The sequence below is a fragment of the Bos indicus genome, chromosome 9, assembly GCF_029378745.1.
Source record: "Bos indicus isolate NIAB-ARS_2022 breed Sahiwal x Tharparkar chromosome 9, NIAB-ARS_B.indTharparkar_mat_pri_1.0, whole genome shotgun sequence".
Taxonomy (NCBI): Eukaryota; Metazoa; Chordata; class Mammalia; order Artiodactyla; family Bovidae; genus Bos; species Bos indicus.
In genome coordinates this window covers 9,781,709-9,800,470 of record NC_091768.1, presented here as the reverse complement: position 1 = coordinate 9,800,470, position 18,762 = coordinate 9,781,709, and the positions used below count along the sequence as shown (strand labels likewise).

The window sequence follows — 18,762 nt, the reverse complement described above, 5'->3', positions numbered from 1 at the left end:
ACTATGGATAGAGGTCCGTAATATTATACAGGAGGCAGCAAACAAAACCACCCCCAAAAAAAAGAAAAGCAAGAAGGCCAAGTGGTTGTCTGAGGAGGCTTTACAAATAGCTGAAGAAAGATAAGTGAAAAGCAAGGGAGAAAGGAAAATGTACACCCAACTAAAGGCATAGTTCCAGAGAACAGCAAGGAGAGACAAGAAAGCCTTCTATGAACAATGCAAACAAATGGAGGAAAACACCAGAAAGGGAAAGACTAGAGATATCTTTAAGAAAATTGGAAATATCAAAGGAACATTTCATCCAAAGATGGGCACAATAAAGGACAGAAACAGTTAAGACCTAATAGAAGCAAAGAGACCAAGAACAGATGGAAAGAATACCCAGAAGAACTGTACAAAAAATATCTCAATGATCTGGATAACCATGATGGTGTGGTCATTCACCTAGAGCTAGACATTCTGGAGTGTAAAGTCAAGTGGACCTTAGGAAGCACTGTTTAGGAAGCACTAACCATCAATAAAGTTAGTGGAGGTGATGGAATTCCAGCAGAGCTATTTAAAATCCTAAAAGATGATGCTATCAGAGTGCTGCACTCAATACGTCAGCAAATTTGGAAAACCCAGCAGTGGCCGCAAAACTGGAAAAGGTCAATCCTCATCCCAATTAGCAAGAAGGGCAGTACTAAAGAATGCTCAAACCACCAGACAATTGGACTCATATCCCATGCTAGTAAGGTTATGCTCAAAATCCTGCATGCTAGGCTTCAGCATTACATGAACTAAGAACTTCCAGATGTCCAAACTGGGTTTAGAAAAGGCAGGGGAACCGGAGATCAAATTGTCAACATTTGCTGGATCACAGAGAAAACAAGAGGATTCCAGGAAAAAATCTACCTCTGTTTCATTGACTACACTAAAGCCTCTGAGTGTGTGGATCATAACGAACTGTGTTAAAGAGATGGAAATACCAGACCACCTTATACCTGTCTCCTGAAAAACCTGTATGCTGGTCAAGAAGCAACAGTGAGAACTTTGTATGGAACAACCAACTGCTTCAGGATTGAGAAAGGAGTATGACAAGGCTGTTTACTATCACTCTGTTTATTTAGTTTATACACAGAGTGCATCATGAGACATGCTGGGCTGGATGAGGTACAAGCCGGAATCAAGATTGCTGGGAGAAATACCAACAACCTCAGATATGTGGATGATACCACTCTAACGACAGAAAGAGAAGAGGAACTAAAGAAACTCTTGATGAGGGTGAAGGAGGACAGTGAAAAAGCCAGCTTAAAACTAAACATTAAAAAAACTAAGATCATGGCATCCGGTCCCATCACTTCACAACAAATTAGAAGGGGAAAGGTGGAAGCAGTGACAGATTTCCTCTTCTTGGGCTCTAAAATCATTGTGGATGGTGATTGCAGCCATGAAATCAGAAGACAGCTGCTCCTTGGCAGGAAAGCTACAACAAACCTAGACGGTGTGTTAAAAAGCAAAGACATCACTTTGCCGATGAAAGTCTGTATAGTCAAGGCTGTGGTCTTTCCAGTAGTCACATACAGTTGTGAGAGATGGACCATAAAAATGGCTGAGTCCAAAGAATTGATGCTTTCAAATTGCAGTGCTGGAGAAGACTCTTGAGAGTCCCCTGGACAACAAGGAGATAAAACCAGTCAATCCTAAAGAAAATCAACCCTGAATTTCATTGGAAGGACTGATGCTGAAGCTGAAGCTCCATTACTCTGGCCACCTGATTAGAACAGCCGACTCATTGAAAAAGACGCTGATGCTGGGAAAGACTGAAGGCAGAAGAGAGTGACAGAGGATGGAATGGTTGGATGGCATCACTGACTCAATGGACATGAGTCTGAGCAAGCTCTGGGAGATGGTGAAGGACAGGTAAGCCTAGCGTGCTGCAGTCCATTGGGTCGCAAAGAGTGGGACACCAACTGCGTGACTGAACATTTACGTATGTGTATGTTTGTGTGTACTGACAATGGAATATTACTCAGCCATAGAAAAGAATGAAATAATGCCACTTGCAGAAACACAGATGCACCTAGAGATTATCACACTAAATGGAGTAAGTCACAGAGAAAGACAAATACCCTATGATATCACTCATATGTGGAATCTAAAATATGACACAAATGAACTTATCTGTCAAACAGACTTACAGAGAACAGACTAGTGGCTGTCAAGGAGGAGGAGGACAGGAAGAGGGAAGAACTGGGAGTCTGGGATTCACAGTGGCAAACTATTAGACACAGACCAGATAAACAACAAGGGCCTACTGTATGGCACAGGGAACAATATTCAATATCCTGTGATAAACCATAATGGAAAAGGAAAACAAACAGGAACCAAAACAAAAAGGTACTCTTTTCATAGGCAGATACAACCTGCCTCAAGGCAAGACAGGATAGATTTCAGTTCCCACTCCCCCTAGCAGAATCTTCTTATTTAGGGAAAGGCCTAACACTGTTCTCAGGTGATACAGTGGTAAAGAATCTGCCTGCCAAGCAGGAGACACACGTTTGATCCCTGAGTCAGGAAGATCCCCTGCAGAAGGAAATGGCAACCTATTCTAGTATTCTTGCCTGGGAAATCCCACGAAAGAGGAGTATGGCAGGCTACAGTCCATGGGGTAGCAAAGAGTTAGACATGACTTGGTGACTAAACCACCACTGCCACCCAAACCTGTTAATCAACTGGAGAACTTAAAAAATTCTACCCATGTCTGGGCCCCATTTAGCACTGATAATTTTTAAAGTTCCCAAGATGACTCTAATACACAGCCAAAGTTGAAAAGCACTATTTAACTTCACTGAGACCAGGACAGAGAAACTGGTATTAGATTGACTCTACTGAAAACAACTTACAAAACCTGACAAAATACATGGAGCAACTGCTTCCAGCCCTGAAGAACACCCACTGGATACGCAAAGAAGTGGGAAAATGTACCTTACAATCAAGCGATACAAGCAGTTTGTTGAAATAGACTCCACAATAACCCAGGTGCTAGAAATAGTAAGCAAGAATTTAAAAAAAAAAATTAAAACTAAAGTTTTTTTTTTTAAGAGCAGTTTTAGAGAAAAATTGATCAGAAATTATAGAAAATTCCAATTATACACCAAGCCCCCAAGTTTTTCCTATTATTTGCGTCTTGTATTTGTTATAATTTGATGTTGTTGGTCAGTCGCTAAGTTGTGTCCCACTCTTTTGCGACTCTACGGGTTGTAGCCTGCCAGGCTCTTCTGTCCATGGTGTCTCCCAGGCAAGAATACTGGAGTGGGTTGCCATTTCCTTCTCCAATAATTTGACGCATTTGTTATAACTGATGAACCAATGTTGACACATCATCAACAACTAAAGTTCATCACTTCATTAAGGTTCACCCTTGGTATTGTGCATGGTATGGGCTTTGATAAATGTATAAAGACAAACACCTACCATCACAACATCATAGAGAACAGTTCCACTGTCCTAAAGATCTCTCGTGCTCCACCCACCTGACTCTCTCCCAATTCCCCCGAGCCCCTGGCAACTACTGATCATCTCTTTAGTTTTTCCTTTTCCAGAATATCATACAGTTGGAATCATATAGTAGGTAACTCTCTTCAGATTGGCTTCATTTAGCAAAAATAAATTATTAAGGTTTTTCTATGTCTTTTTATGGTTTGATAGCTCATTTCTTTTTATTACTGAAAAAAGTTCCATTATATGGATAAACAAAGATTTATTCATTCACCTGATGAAGGACAGTTTAGTTCAAGTTTTGGCAATTATGAAAAAAGCTGCTATAATATATGTGCAGGTTTTTGCGTAGACCTAACTTTCAATTAATTTGGGAAAAAAATAAAAAAGCATGATAGCTGGATTGTAGTGTAAGAGTATGTTTGGATTTGTATGAAATTGCCAAGCCATCTTCCAAACTGGCTGCACCATTTTGCATTCCCAACAGCAATGAATGAGAATTCCTGTTGGGTCCCCATCCTTATCAATATTTGGTGTTGTCAGTGTTTTTGATTTTAGTCATTCTTACAGGTGTGTATGGCATCTCATTGTTTTCATTTGCAATTCTCTGATAATGTAAGTTGGGAATTTTCCTTCCCCAAGTGAATGGCTAGAGAGGGCTGGAATTGGGTCCTCCAGGTCAGATGGGCTCCAGAAAGAGCTTCTGAGGAGGAAGGTCTTGTTAAGAAGGATAGAATGCTCTGAATGTATCTACAAATGACTATTTCCACCTCTCCCTGCATGAGGGGATTTCTCTGATCATCATTATGCGAATCTGGTAGGATTCCTCAAGCTAAAACTCATAGAAGTGTGGGTATCCCCTAAGACTGGGCCCTCTGGAGTTACCAACTCAAACTTGTCCAAACTGAGCCCCCAGAAATTTGTCAATTACAGTGTACATTTTGCTCCCCTGGTACTGGCTCCTGGTGATTTCTGTTCATGGATACATTTCTGCTTTAGCAAGATGTGATTCTCTGTAATTGGCTATCTCTCTTTCCAGTTCAGGTGAGGTGGGCAGAAGTTTATCATGCAGCCTCAATTCTCAAATGGATATAAAAAGATGTGTTGACATTTGGTTTGTTCAGCTCTTTTCTTGTTGGTAGAAAGGAAGTGATGAAGTCCAAGTCTCTTCCAAACCAGATCAGAAACCACAAGTCCAGGCAAGTACTTTTAGGCAATAATTATACACTACCAAATGACTGAGAGCAGCTGATCTTAATGAAGGAAGAGATGAGGAACCTTAGCAGAAAAATGAAACCATTAAAAAAAATACCAAGGGGAAATTTTGGAAGTAAGAATATAATATCAGAAGTGAAAATTTTACTAGATAAGACTTAGACCAGATCAGACACTACAGAAATGAATTAGTGAATTCAAAGATAGAATAACAAAAATTATTCACTCCAAACAACATAGAGAAAAAAAACTAAAGACCCCAAAATATCAAAAGTGTAACAAGTGATATGAGAGTGCCAGAGGGAAAAACTGGGGCATAAAAAAATCTATAGTTATGGCTAAAATTTTGATTAAAATATCACACTGCAGATCTGGGAATTAAAGCAAATCCTAAGGAAGATAAATTAAGAAAATACAAGGCACATCAGAATTAAATAGCTAAAAAAACAAAGATAAAGAGAAGATCCTAACAGCAGCTGAAGGAAAACAACATTGTAAATCAGTGTTCCCAACCTTTTGGGTGGTAGGGAGGGACAGGTTTAGCGGAAGACAATTTTTCCATGGAAAAGGGCGGTGGTGGTAGTTTTCAGGTGATTCCCATACGGGGAGCACACTCTAGATCCCTTGCAGGCACAGTTTTACAGTAGGGTTCATGCTCCTATGAGAATCTAATGCCACTGCTGACCTGACGGGAGGTGGAACTCAAGTGGTAATGTGAGCGATGGGGAGATGTAAACACAGAAGCAGCGCTGCTCACTCACTTGCCTCTCACCTGTTGCTGTGCAGCCCTGTCTGCAGCCCAGGGGTTGGGAACCCTGATATCAATGACTGATTTATTATCACAGAGTATGGCGGACAGATGATAACGGTATGTCTTTAAAATAGCAAAGCAGAGACAAAAAAAATGGCCACCCAGAATGTTGATTAAACAACCCTATGAATCAATATGACCCAAGTTAGATTTATAATATACTATACCTATAAGTTTAGCAGGGTCATAGGATATAAAATCAATAAGCAAAAATCAATTGTACTTTTACACTCTAGTAACAACCTTTAAAAAAATGAAATTAAAAGACCATTTATAACAACATCACATAATATAACTGCATAAAAAGGTTATAAATAAATAAAAGAGACTGAAAACTACAAAACACTTCTAAGAGAAATTAAAGACCTAAGTAAATGGGGAGCCAGGTCATGTTCACAGATTGGCTCAATATAATTAAGGGGAAAATTCTGTCTAAATTGATCTGTAGATTTTACTTAAACTGAAATTCCAGCATTATTTTTTTCAGACTATACTTTTTATTTTGTATTGGGTATAGTATAGCCAATTAACAATGCTGTAGCAGTTTCAGGTTGGAGAAGGCAATAGCATCCCACTCCAGTACTCTTGCCTGGAAAATCCCATGGACAGAGGAGCCTGGAAGACTGCAGTCCATAGAGTCAGACATGACTGAGCAACTTCACTTTCACACTTTACTTTCATGCACTGGGAGAAGGAAATGGCAACCCATTCCAGTGTTCTTGCCTGGAGAATCCCAGGGATGGTGGAGCCTGGTGGGCTGCCATCTATGGGGTCGCACAGAGTTGGACACGACTGAAGCGACTTAGCAGCAGCAGCAGTTTCAGGTGAACAGAGAAGGGAATCAGCCATCTATACACATGTATCCATTCTCCCCCAAATCCCCCTCCCAACCAGACTGGCATATAATGTTGAGTAGATTTCCATGTGCTATTCAATAGATCCTTGTTGGTTACCCATTTTAAATATAGCAGTGTGTTCATGACCTTCTAAACTCCCTAACTCCCTTCCCCCAGGCAACCATAAATTCGTTTTCTGAATCTGTGAGTCTCTGTTTTGTATGTAAGTTCATTTGTATCATTTATTTCTAGATTCCACATATAAGGGATGCCATATGGTATCTATCCTTCTCTCTCTGACTTACTTCACTCAGTATGACACTGTCTAGGTCCACCTATGTTGCTGCAAATGGCCTTTTTTCATTCTTTTTAATGGAATAATATTCCATTGTATATACATACCACATCTTCTTTTTTAAAAAATTAATTAATTTATTTTAATTGGAGGCTAATTACTTTGCAATATTGTGCTGGGTTTTGCCATACATTGACATGAATCAGCCATGGGTGTACATGTGTCCCCCATCCTGAACCCCCCTCCCACCTCCCTCCCCATCCCATCCCTCAGGGTCATCCCAGAGCACGGACCCTAAGTGCCATTTCATGCATTGAACTTGGACTGGTGATCTATTTCACATATGATAATATACAGGTTTCAAAGCTATTCTCTCAAATCATCCCACGCTCGCATTCTCCCACAGAGTTCAAAAGTATGTTCTTTGTATCTGTGTTTCTTTTACTGTCTCACATATAGGGTCATAGTTACCATCTTTCTAAATTCCATATATATGCATTAACATATATGCATTAATATACTGTATTGATGTTTTTCTTTCTGACTTACTTCACTCTGCATAATAGGCTCCAGTTTTGTCCACTTCATTAGAACCGATTCAAATGTGTTCTTTTTACAGCTGAGTAATAGTCCACTGGGTAGATGGTACCACAGCTTTCTTATCCATTCATCTGCTGATGGACATCTAGGTTGCTTCCATGTCTTGGCTATTGTAAACAGGGCTGCAATGAACACTGGGGTGCATATATCATTTCAAATCATGTTTTCCTCCTGATACATGCTGAGCAGGAGTGGGACTGCAGGGTCATATGGTAGCTCTGTAGTTCAGTTCAGTTCAGTTCAGTTCAGTCACTCAGTCGTGTCCGACTCTTTGCGACCCCATGAATTGCAGCATGCCAGGCCTCCCTGTCCATCACCATCTCCTGGAATTCACTCAAACTCACGTCCATTGAGTCGGTGATGCCATCCAGCCACCTCATCCTCTGTTGTCCCCTTTTCCTCCTGCCCCCAAATCCCTCCCAGCATCAGAGTCTTTTCCAATAGTAGCTCTATATTTAGTTTTTTAAGGAAACTTCATACTGTTCTCCATAGTGGCTATACCAATTTACATTCCCACCAACAGTGTAAGAGGGTTCCCTACTCTCCATGCCCTCCCCAGCGTTTATTTTTTTGTCAGTTTTTGATGATAGTCATTCTGACCAGTGTGAGGTGTTATCTCACTGCAGCTTTGATTTGCATTTCCTTAATAACCAGCAGCATTGAACATCTCTTCATGAGTCTGCTGGCCATCTGTATGTCTTCTTTGGAGAAATATCTATTCAGGTCTTCTGTCCACTTTTTGAGTGTTCTGTTGGTTTTGATGCTGTTAAGCATCACAAACTGTTTGTAAATCTGGAGATTAATCCCTTATCAGTTCAGTTCAGTTCAGTTGCTCAGTAGTGTCCAACTCTTTGCGACCCCATGAATTGCAGCATGGCAGGCCTCCCTGTTCATTACCAACCCCCGGAGTACACCCAAACTCACGTCCATTGAGTTGGTGAGGCCATCCAGCCATCTCACCCTCTGTCATTCCGTTCTCCTCCTGCCCCCAATCCCTCCCAGCATCAGAGTCTTTTCCAATGAGTCAACTCTTCACATGAGGTGGCCAAAGTACTGGAGTTTCAGCTTCAGCATCAGTCCTTCCAATGAACACCCAGAACTGATCTCCTTTAGAATGGACTGGTTGGATCTCCTTGCAGTCCAAGGGACTCTCAAGAGTCTTCTCCAACATCACAGTTCAAAAGCATCAATTCTTCGGTGCTCAGCTTTCTTCACAATCCAACTCTCATATCCATACATGACCACTGGAAAAACCACAGCCTTGACTGGACAGACCTTTGTTGGCAAAGTAATGTCTCTTGCTTTTTAATATGCTGTCTAGGTTGGTCATAACTTTCCTTCCAAGGAGTAAGCATCTTTTAATTTCATGGCTGCAATCACCATCTGCAGTGATTTTGGAGCCCAGAAAAATAAAGTCTGACACTGTTTCCACTGTTTCCCCATCTATTTCCCATGAAGTGATGGGACCAGATGCCACGATCTTCGTTTTCTGAATGCTGAGCTTTAAGCCAACTTTTTCACTCTCCTCTTTAATTATCATCAAGAGGCTCTTTAGTTCTTCTTCACTTTCTGCCATAAGGGTGGTGTCATCTGCATATCTGAGGTTATTGATATTTCTCCTGGCAATCTTGATTCCAGCTTGTGCTTCTTCCAGCCCAGGGTTTCTCATGATGTATTCTGCATAGAAGTTAAATAAGCAGGGTGACAATATACAGTCTTGATGTACTCCTTTTCCTATTTGGAACCAGTCTGTTGTTCCATGTCCAGTTCTAACTGTTGCTTCCTGACCTGCATACAGGTTTCTTAAAAGGCAGGTCAGGTGGTCTGGTATTCCCATCTCTTTCAGAATTTCCCACAGTTTATTGTGATCCACATAGTCAAAGGCTTTGGCATAGTCAATAAAGCAGAAATAGATGTTTTCCTGGAACTCTCTTGCTTTTTTGATGATCCAGCGGATGTTGGCAATTTGATCTCTGGTTCCTCTGCCTTTTCTAAAACCAGGTTGAACATCTGGAAGTTCACGGTTCATGTATTGCTGAAGCCTGGCTTGGAGAATTTTGAGCATTACTTTACTAGTGTGTGAGATGAGTGCAATTGTGTGGTAGTTTGAACATTCTTTGGCATTGCCTTTCTTTGGGATTGGAATGAAAACTGACCTTTTCCAGTCCTGTGGCCACTGCTGAGTTTTCCATACTTGCTGGCATATTGAGTGCAACACTTTCACAGCATCATCTTTCAGGATTTGAAATAGCTCCACTGGAATTCCATCACCTCCACTAGCTTTGTTTGTAGTGATGCTTCCTAAGGCCCACTTGACTTCACATTTCAGGATGTCTGGCTCTAGGTGAGCGATCACACCATCGTGATTATCTCAGTCACATCAATTGCAAATATTTTCTCCCAATCTGTGGGTTGTCTTTTCATTTTGTTTATTGTTTCCTTTGCTGTGCAAAAGCTTTTGAGTTTAAGTAGGTCCCATTTTATTCCCATTATTTTGGGGAATGGATTGAAAAAGATACTGCTGTGATTTATGCCAGAGAGTGTTCTGCCTATGCTTTCCTCTAGGAGTTTTACACTGTCTGATCTCATATTTAGGTCTTTAATCCATTTTGAGATTATCTTTGTATATGTTCTATACATATACAAAATGATCTACCTTCATTTTTTAAATATGTATTGTCCAATTTTCCCAGCACCACTTGTTTAAAAGACTGTCTTTGCAACATACTTCATCATCAATTAATTGACCATAGGTGAATGGGGTTATTTCTGCATTTTCTATCCTGTTCCATTGATCTATATTTCTAGTTTTGGGCCAGTACCATACTGTTTTGATAACTGTAGCTTTGTAGTACATCCAGGGAGCCTGATTCCTCCAGCTCCATTTTTTAAGCTTGCTTTGGCTATTTGGGATATTTTTTGCCTCCATACAAATTTTGAGATTTTTTTTGTTCTAGTTCTGTGAAAAATGCTATAGGTAATTTGATAGGGATTGTGCTGAATCTGTAGATTGCCTTGGGTACTATAGTCATTTTGACAATATTGATTCTTGCAGTCCAAAAATATGGTGTATCTTCCCATCTGTTTATGTCTTATTTGATTTCTTCCATCAGTATCTTACAGTTTTCAGAGTACAGGTTTTTTGTATCCTTAGGTAGATTTATCCCCAGGTATTTTATTCTTTTTGATGCAATGGTAAATGGAACTGCTTCCTGAATTTCTCTTTCTGATCTTTCATTGTTAGTGTAGATAAATGCAACAGATTTCTATGTATTAATTTTATAACCTGCAAATTTACCAAATTCATTGATGAGTTTTATTAGTTTTCTGGTAGCATCTTTAGGATCTATATAGTATCATGTCATCTGCAAATAGTGATAGTTTAACTTCTTCTTTTCCAATTTAGATTCCCCTTACTTTTTCTTCTCTGATTGCTATAGCTAGGACTTCCAAAACTATGTTGAATAAAATAGGTGAGAGTGGACATCCTGGTCTTATTCCTGATCTTAGAGGGAATGCTGTCAGTTTTTCACTATTGAGTATGATGCTAGCTGTAGGTTTGTAGAATATGGTCTTTATTATGTTGATTTATGTACCCTCTATGCCCACTTTCTGGAGAGTTTTTTTTAATCATAAATGGGTGCTGAATTTTATCAAAAGCTTTTTCAGCATCTACTGAGATGATCATATAGTTTTTATTCTTCAATTTGTTGATGTGGTATATTACCTTGATTGATTTGTGGATGTTGGAAAATGCTTGCATCACTGGGATGAATCCCACTTGATCATAGTGTAAGATCTTTTCAATGTATTGTGGGATACAGATTGCTAGTAGTTTGTTGAGGATTTTTGCATCTATGTTCATCAGTGATACTGGATTATAATGTGTGTGTGTGTGTGTGTGTGTGTGCCATCTTTGTCTGGTTTTGGTATCAGAGTGATGGTGGCCTCAAAAAATGAGCTGGGGAGTTTTCCTTCCTCTGCGATCTTTTAAAACAGTTTCAGAAGGAGAGGTGTTAGCTCTTCTCTAAACATTTGATAAAATTTGCCTGTGAAGCTGTCAGGGCCCGGACTTTTGTTTGTTGGGAGGTTTTTAATAACAGTTTCAATTTCAGTGCTTGTGACTGGTCTGTTCATGTTTTCTATTTCATCTTGGTTCAGTTTAAGGAGACTGTACCTTTCTGAGAACTTGGGCATTTCTTCTAGGTTGTCCATTTCACTGGCATACAATTGTTGATAGTAGTCTCTTATGATCCTTGGTATTTCTATGGAGTCAGTTGTAACTTCTCCTTTTTCATTTCTAATTTAATTGATTTGAATCCTCCCTTTTTTTTTCTCTTGGTTTCTGGCTAAAGGTTTATCAATTTTGCTTATCTTTTCAAAGAATAAGCTTTTAGTTTCATTGATCTTTGAGATTTTTCTTTGTCTCTATTTCATTCATTTCTGCTCTGATTTTTATGATTTCCTTCTGTTAATCATAGGTTTGTTTTTTCTTCTTTCTCTTAATTGTTTTAGGTATAAGGTTAGGTTGTTTGAGGTTTTTCTTGTTTCTTGAGGTAACTGTGTATTGCCATAAACTTTCCACTTAAAACTGCTTCTGCTGCATCCCATAAGTTTTGGACCATAGTGCTTTCCTTTTCATTTGTCTCTAAGTTTTTTCTTTTTAATTTCCTCTTTGAGTTTTTCAGTGATCCAATGGTTTTTGAGTAGCATATTGTTTAGCTGCCACGTATTTATGTTTTTTAGAGTATTTTCTTGTGATTTATTTCTAATCGCAGAGCTTTGTGACAGAAAAAATGATATAATTTTGATTTTCTTGAATTTGCCAAGACTTGCCTTGTGGCCCAGCATGTGGTCAATCCTGGAGAATGTTCCATGTGCACTTGAGAAGAATGTAAAGTCTGCCACTTTTGGTTGAAACGCTCTATAAATATCAATTAAATCCAACTGATCTAAACTGTCATTTAAGGTCCATGCTCCTTATTAATTTTCTGTCTAGAGAAAGTGGGGTATTAAAGTCCCCCACTATTATTCTGTTACTGTCGATTTCTCTGTTTATATTTTTTAGTATTTGCCTTACATATTGAGGTACTCCTATGTTGGGTGCATATATATTTATAATTGTTGTATCTTCTCAGATTGAACACTTGATCATTATCAAGTGTCCTTATTTGTCTCTTATAACAGTCTTTGCTTTAAAGTCTATTTTGTGTGATGTATTGTTACTCCAGCTTTCTTATGAATTCCCTGTGTGTGGAATACCTTCTACCATCCTCTTACATTCAGTCTGTAAGTCTGAGGTGGGTCTCTTGTAGACAACACATCTATGGGTCTTGTTTCTGTATCTACCCAGCCAGTCTATGTCTTTTGGTTGGTGTCTTTAATCCATTTATATTTAAGGCAATTATTAAGGCAATATGTATGATCCCAGAGGTCTCTTAGGCTGTCTTCATTTCTTTTCATTCTTTTTTCTACATTCTGTTTTGCGGCAGTGATTTCCACCATTCTATCTTCCAAGTCATTAATCCGTTCTTTTGCCTTAGTTATTCTGCTATTAATTCCTTCTAGTGTATTGTTCATCTCTGTTTGTTTGTTCTTTTGTTTTTCTAGGCCTTTGGTAAACATTTATTTCATCTTCTCAATCTTTGCCCACCATTCTTTTTCCGACATCCTGGATCATTGTCATTATAATTATTCTGAATTCTTTTTAAGAATTTTCAGAATTATTCTGAATTCATTTAAGACCAATAAATCAATATATTGAGATAAAAAAAATCCTTGAGAAATATAATTTACCAAAATTGACTGAAAAAGAAATAAAATGTAGCATTCCCACTAATACTGTAACTTCTAAATCTAATCATAATCAAATTGAAGACCAGATTGAAGACTGGTCTAAAAATTACTGGCTAAAGTTGTGAAAGATGAAGAAAACGAAAGGAAGAAGGAAGATTAAGTGAGTCTGAAGAGTTTAAAGGGATGTGATAACTGATTGCAATGTGTGACCCTGAGATTGATCCTGGAAAAGGTTGTTACACAGGGTGTTATTAAGACAACTGACCAGATTTAAAAATGAATCATGTAGTAGGTATCAGTATTTCAGTACAGTTCAGTTACTCAGTCGTGTCTGACTCTTTGCGACCCCATGGACTGCAGCACGCTAGGCCTCCCTGTCCATCACTAACTCCCAGAGATTGCTCAAACTCATGTCTATCGATCTGGTGATGCCATCCAATCATCTCATCTTATCTTCTGTTGTCCCCTTCTCTTCCTATCTTCAATCTTTCCCAGTATTAGGGTCTTTTCCAGTGACTCAGTTCTTCGCACCAGGTGGTCAAAGTATTGGAGTTTCAGCTTCAGCATTAGTCCTTCCAATGAATATTCAGGACTGATTTCCTTTAGGATTGACTCCTTGCAGTCCAGGGACTCTCAAGAGTCTTCTCCAACAATACAGTTCTAAAGTATCAATTCTTCAGTGCTCAGCTTTCTTTATAGTCCAACTCTCACATCCATACATGACTCCTGGAAAAACCATAGCTTTGACTTGATGGACCTTTGTTGGCAAAGTAATGTCTCTGCTTTTTAATATGCTGTCTTTAACAGGTTGGTCTAGCCTTTCTTCTAAGGAGCAAGCGTCTTTTAATTTCATGGCTGCAGTCAGAATCTGCAGTGATTTTGGAGCCCCCCCAAATAAAGTCTCTCACTGTTTCCACTGTTTCCCCATCTATTTGCCATGAAGTGATGGGACTGGATACCATGATCTTAGCTTTTTGAATGCTGAGTTTTAAGCCAGCTTTTTCACTCTCCTCTTTCACTTTCAAGAGGTTCTTTAGTTCTTCTTCTATTTCTACCATAAGGGTGGTGTCATCTGCATATATGAGATTATTCATATTTCTCTCAGCAATCTTAATGCCAGCTTGTGCTTCATCCTGCCCAGCATTTTACATGATGTACTATGCATATAAGTTAAATAAGCAGGGTAACAATATACAGCCTTGACATACTCCTTTCCCAATTTGGAACCAGTCTGTTGTTCCATGTCCGGTTCTAACTGTTGCTTCTTGACCTGCATATGGGTATCTCAGGAGGCAGGTAAGGTGGTCTGGTATTTCCATCCCTTTAAGAATTTTCCATAGTTTGTTGTGATCCACACACATTAAAGGCTTTGGTGTAATCAATAAAGCAGAAGTAGATGTTTTTCTGGTATTCTCTTGCTTTTTCAATGATCCAGCAGATGTTGGCAATTTGATCTCTGGTTTCTCTGCCTTTTCTAAATCCATCTTGAATATCTGGAAGTTCATGGTTCACTTACTGTTGAAGCCTGGCTTGGAGAATTTTGAGCATTACTTTGCTAGAGTGTGAGATGAGTGTAATTGTGCGGTAGTTTGAAAATTCTTTGGCATTGCTTTTCTTTGGGATTGGAATGAAAACTGACCTTTTCCAGTCCTGTGGCCACTGCTGACTTTTCCAAATTTGCTGGCATATTGAGTGTAGCACTTTAACAGCATCATCTTGTAGGATGTGAAACAGCTCAACTGGAATTCCATTACCTCCACTAGCTTTGTTCGTAGTGATGCTTCCTAAGGCCCACTTGACTTTGCGTTCAAGGATGTCTAGCTCTAGGTGAGTGATCACACTGTCATGGTTATTTGGGTCATTTAAGATCTTTTTTGTACAGTTCTTTTGTGTACTCTTGCCACCTCTTCTTAATCTCTTCTGCTTCTGTTAGGCCCCTACCTTTAGGTTTCTGCCCTTTATTGTGCCCATCTTTGCATGAAAATTTCCCTTGGTATCTCTAATTTTCTTGAAGAGATCTCTAGTCCTTCCCTTTCTATTGTTTTCCTCTATTTCTTTGCACTGATCACTGAGGAAGGCTTTTTTTATCTCTCCTTGCTATTATTTGAAACTCTGCATTCAAATGGGTTTATTTTTCCTTTTCTCCTTTGCCTTTAGCTTCAGTATTAGATGTCTTAAAGTTGATCACTGTACTGTGGTTAAGTAAGAGGATATCTTTGTTCTTAGTCAATATGCCCTGAAGTATTTAAGGAAAAACGAGTATAATGTCTGTAACTGTCAAATGGCCCAGAAAAAAAAATGTGTGTGTGAGTATATTTATATGGGTGCTGTGCTGTGCTTAGTTGCTCAGTCGTGTCTGACTCTTTGGGACCCCATAGACTATACCCCGCCAGCTCCTTTGTTCATGGGGATTCTCTATGGAAGAATACTGGAGTGGGTTGCCATGCCCTCCTCCAGGGGGATCTTCCCAGCCCAGGGATTGAACCCAGGTCTTCCACATTGCAGGTGGATTCTTTACCACCTGGGTCACCAAGGAAGCTCCAGAATACTGGAGTGGGTAGTCTATCCCTTCTCCAGGGGAATTTCCCGACCCAGGAATCCAACTGGGGTCTCCAGAATTGCGGGAGGATTCTTTACCAGTTGAGCAACTGGGAATGTGTATCTATTGACAAAAAGAAGGAATGATGAAGCAAATGTGCCAAAATGGTAACTTGTGATTCTGACAAAGACAATATGGGAGTAAGCTGTACTACTTCTGTAATACTTCTGATAGTTCTCTTCTATATTTTAGAAACTTTATGATTTTGCCTTTCATGTCTGTTTTTAGTCCATCTGGAACTGAATTTTATATAATTCAGTTATATAATACTCAATTGTCCCAATATCATTTACTGATACTGTCACATCTTCCTTGCTGATCTGTACATATTATGTCCAAATACAGGTGTGTCTCTGTCTGGCTTTTCTCTTGCGTTCCATCGACAAATTAAGACCTCTACTTCATCAAAAGACAGCATGAACATAGTGGAAAAAACCATGAAAAGAGGAAAGATTTATAAAACATTTAACAAAGATCAGTACTTAGAATACACAGAAAACTATTATAAATCAAGAAGAAAAAGAAAACTAATCTGATAGAAAATGGGCAGCCAGTTTGGACAGGTACTTCATAAACAGGAAATCTACACAGCCAACAGTCATACAAAATGGTGCTCAACTATTACCAAGTCATCAAAAAATACATATAAAACTAAAATGATATACCATTTTACATCCATCTTGCAAAAGTTTAAAAGTCTGCCAATATCAAGAACTGGGGAGGAGGTGGGCTAAGAACTTTCCTATGGTGCTTGTGGGAGTGAAAATCAGCACCACTTTGGAAACCAGGGTAGCATTATATAATAGAATTGACGTTATTTGTACCCTATGACACAGTAATCTCTTTCATAGGTAAATACATCACAGAAACTGTTATGACAGGAAATATTCACAGCAGCTTGGTTTACAGTAGCTACAAATCTGAAATAATCCAAACACTTATCAACAGTAAAATGGACAAACAAATTGTAGGTATATTCAAATGGAAATACATTATAGCAATGAAAATGAGTAAGCTACAGCTACTAACAACAACAACAAAAATAAATTAATCTCCAAAACAAAATCTCAACTGAAAGAAGCAATATACAAAAGAATACATACTGTATGAATTCATTTATGTAGAATTCAGTAATATAGACTGAATAACTAAAAGAGAAAGAAGGAACTTCCTGAGAAAGATGGTGATTCCTTGTAAATATCATAAAGGGGTAGAAATTGGAACAAATACATAGAACATGTCTGTGGTATTGACAATATTCTATTTCTTGATCTGGGTGATCGTTAAAAGGGTATGTACTTTTAACCACTTGTTAAAATGTGCACGTTTTATGAACTTTTCTGATTTTAATTATATATTGTGCTTTATGTAGTAGCTCAGATGGTAAAGAACCCACCTGCCAATGCAGGAGAGCCCAGTTTGATCCCTGGGTTGGGAAGATCCCTTGGAGAAAGGAATGGCAACCCACTCCAGTGTTCCTGCCCAGGGAATTCCATGGAGGGACCATGGGTTCACAAAGTGTTGGACACAACTGAGCGACTACCACTTTCATTTGTGCTTTATAGTTAAGAAAAGAAAAACTAGAAAAGAAAATAAAATACACATGATGTTTTGTGTAACTAATTCAGGAAAATTAGTGTGCATACAGAGTACATAAGGAGATAAAGCTGAAAAGACAGAGATTTAACATCTCGAAGCCTCTTGACACAATAAAATTGTACAAAATTTTCTGCACAGTGTCCGTACCAGACCTATAACAACCTTCATGTCTAGCTTACTCCCCCGAGCCTGCAAAGTTCATAATATATATCTCTAAATGAGGTGAAGGAAGGAGAGAGGAAAGGAGGGAGTATGAGGTTTGGAGAGAGATATTCTGTCTATTCTGAGATGGCTTTTTAGTTCTGGTTTCTTTTTCTTAAGAGATCTAGTGATAATTCCTGTTCCTGGATTCCAAGAACTATCCTTTATTGTGTATTTTATTTCATACAGGTGGTGTCTCTTAGTTGCAAGGGTTGTAACTGAGATAGGTCATATACTCAACTGTATTCTTCTATTATTAACTTTAGGAATCAAACAATAACACAATGATAGATGTCTCTTTTCTCATTTATGAACATAATAGATAAAAATCAGAATTTTTATTCATAAGAAATTTCTAAATATAAATGACAATACTCATTAAAATGCTCTACAATCACTTATTTTTATAACTTACCCTCAGAGTATGGTGCTCTTGTGCTAGTAATAGTCTTAGTTCCTCATGTAGTGTTATAACTTCCAGAAATTGTCCCCATAAAGCCATTAAAAGTGAGCAAAGTTGTGCAAGATTCATATTTATAAGTTCTGCCAGTTCATCAGGATTTTCTATTTTCTGAAATGACAAGAAAAAAAACCCTGCTCTCTGAGAATTACCATAACACGTATATTACTGAAAGTATTAATACAAAGGCAAATTTTTTAGTTTTAAAATATGTACATCTGTGCACACTTGCACGTGTGTGTAGAGAGAGACCAACTAACCCATGGCTTTTTTCCTATCTTGGTAGTCACTCTAGCATTTTCGACAATTTAACCAATATTTCAATTTCTGAAATAATATCAGATATAGTCTAAAGTTACAAATCAGGATTCTATACAACATGATCAAATTCAAACACTAAAACTAGGAATTTTAAGCAAAACAAATCATGATCAAAGTTATAAAATTTTTGAAAGACTGTGAAATCTTAAAATATGATTTATTTTCAATCAGTTAAGTAATTTAAAGGTCATATGCTCCTCAGAAAGGATTGAGATTCTCTCTAAAGCAGCTCTTCCTTCACATCTCTGCTCTTAGATTTTATTTTGCTCACAGAAACCCTTTCCCAGAGTTGTCAAACACTTCTTTCTTCTTTTCTAACAATTCATGCATCCACTATTTATTGAGCACATTTTACATGCTAGGGGGCTACATTCTACAGACACCAAGATTAATATGAAAAGATCACAGTCTAATGAGGAGAGAAAAGTGGGTAAACAAATATATATTTATTATATGTATATATATATTATGAATGTTTGAATAGTGATATTAAGTTGTTGTTTATTTAAATATTCATCTTAATTGATGACAGAAATTAAGAGTACTGAA

The 18,762-nt window shown here is 38.3% G+C and overlaps 1 protein-coding gene across 4 annotated transcripts in view; it reads right to left on the bottom strand.

The window, feature by feature from the left end:
- FAM135A (family with sequence similarity 135 member A) overlaps positions 1-18,762 on the bottom strand; it is a 156,756-nt gene that overhangs the window by 38,035 nt on the left and 99,959 nt on the right. For all 4 annotated transcript variants that reach the window (XM_070795677.1, XM_070795676.1, XM_070795679.1 and 1 more), the window contains one exon: positions 17,848-18,003. In XM_070795677.1, coding sequence (XP_070651778.1) covers positions 17,848-18,003 — 156 coding nt within the window. The remainder of the gene's footprint in view (positions 1-17,847; positions 18,004-18,762) is intronic.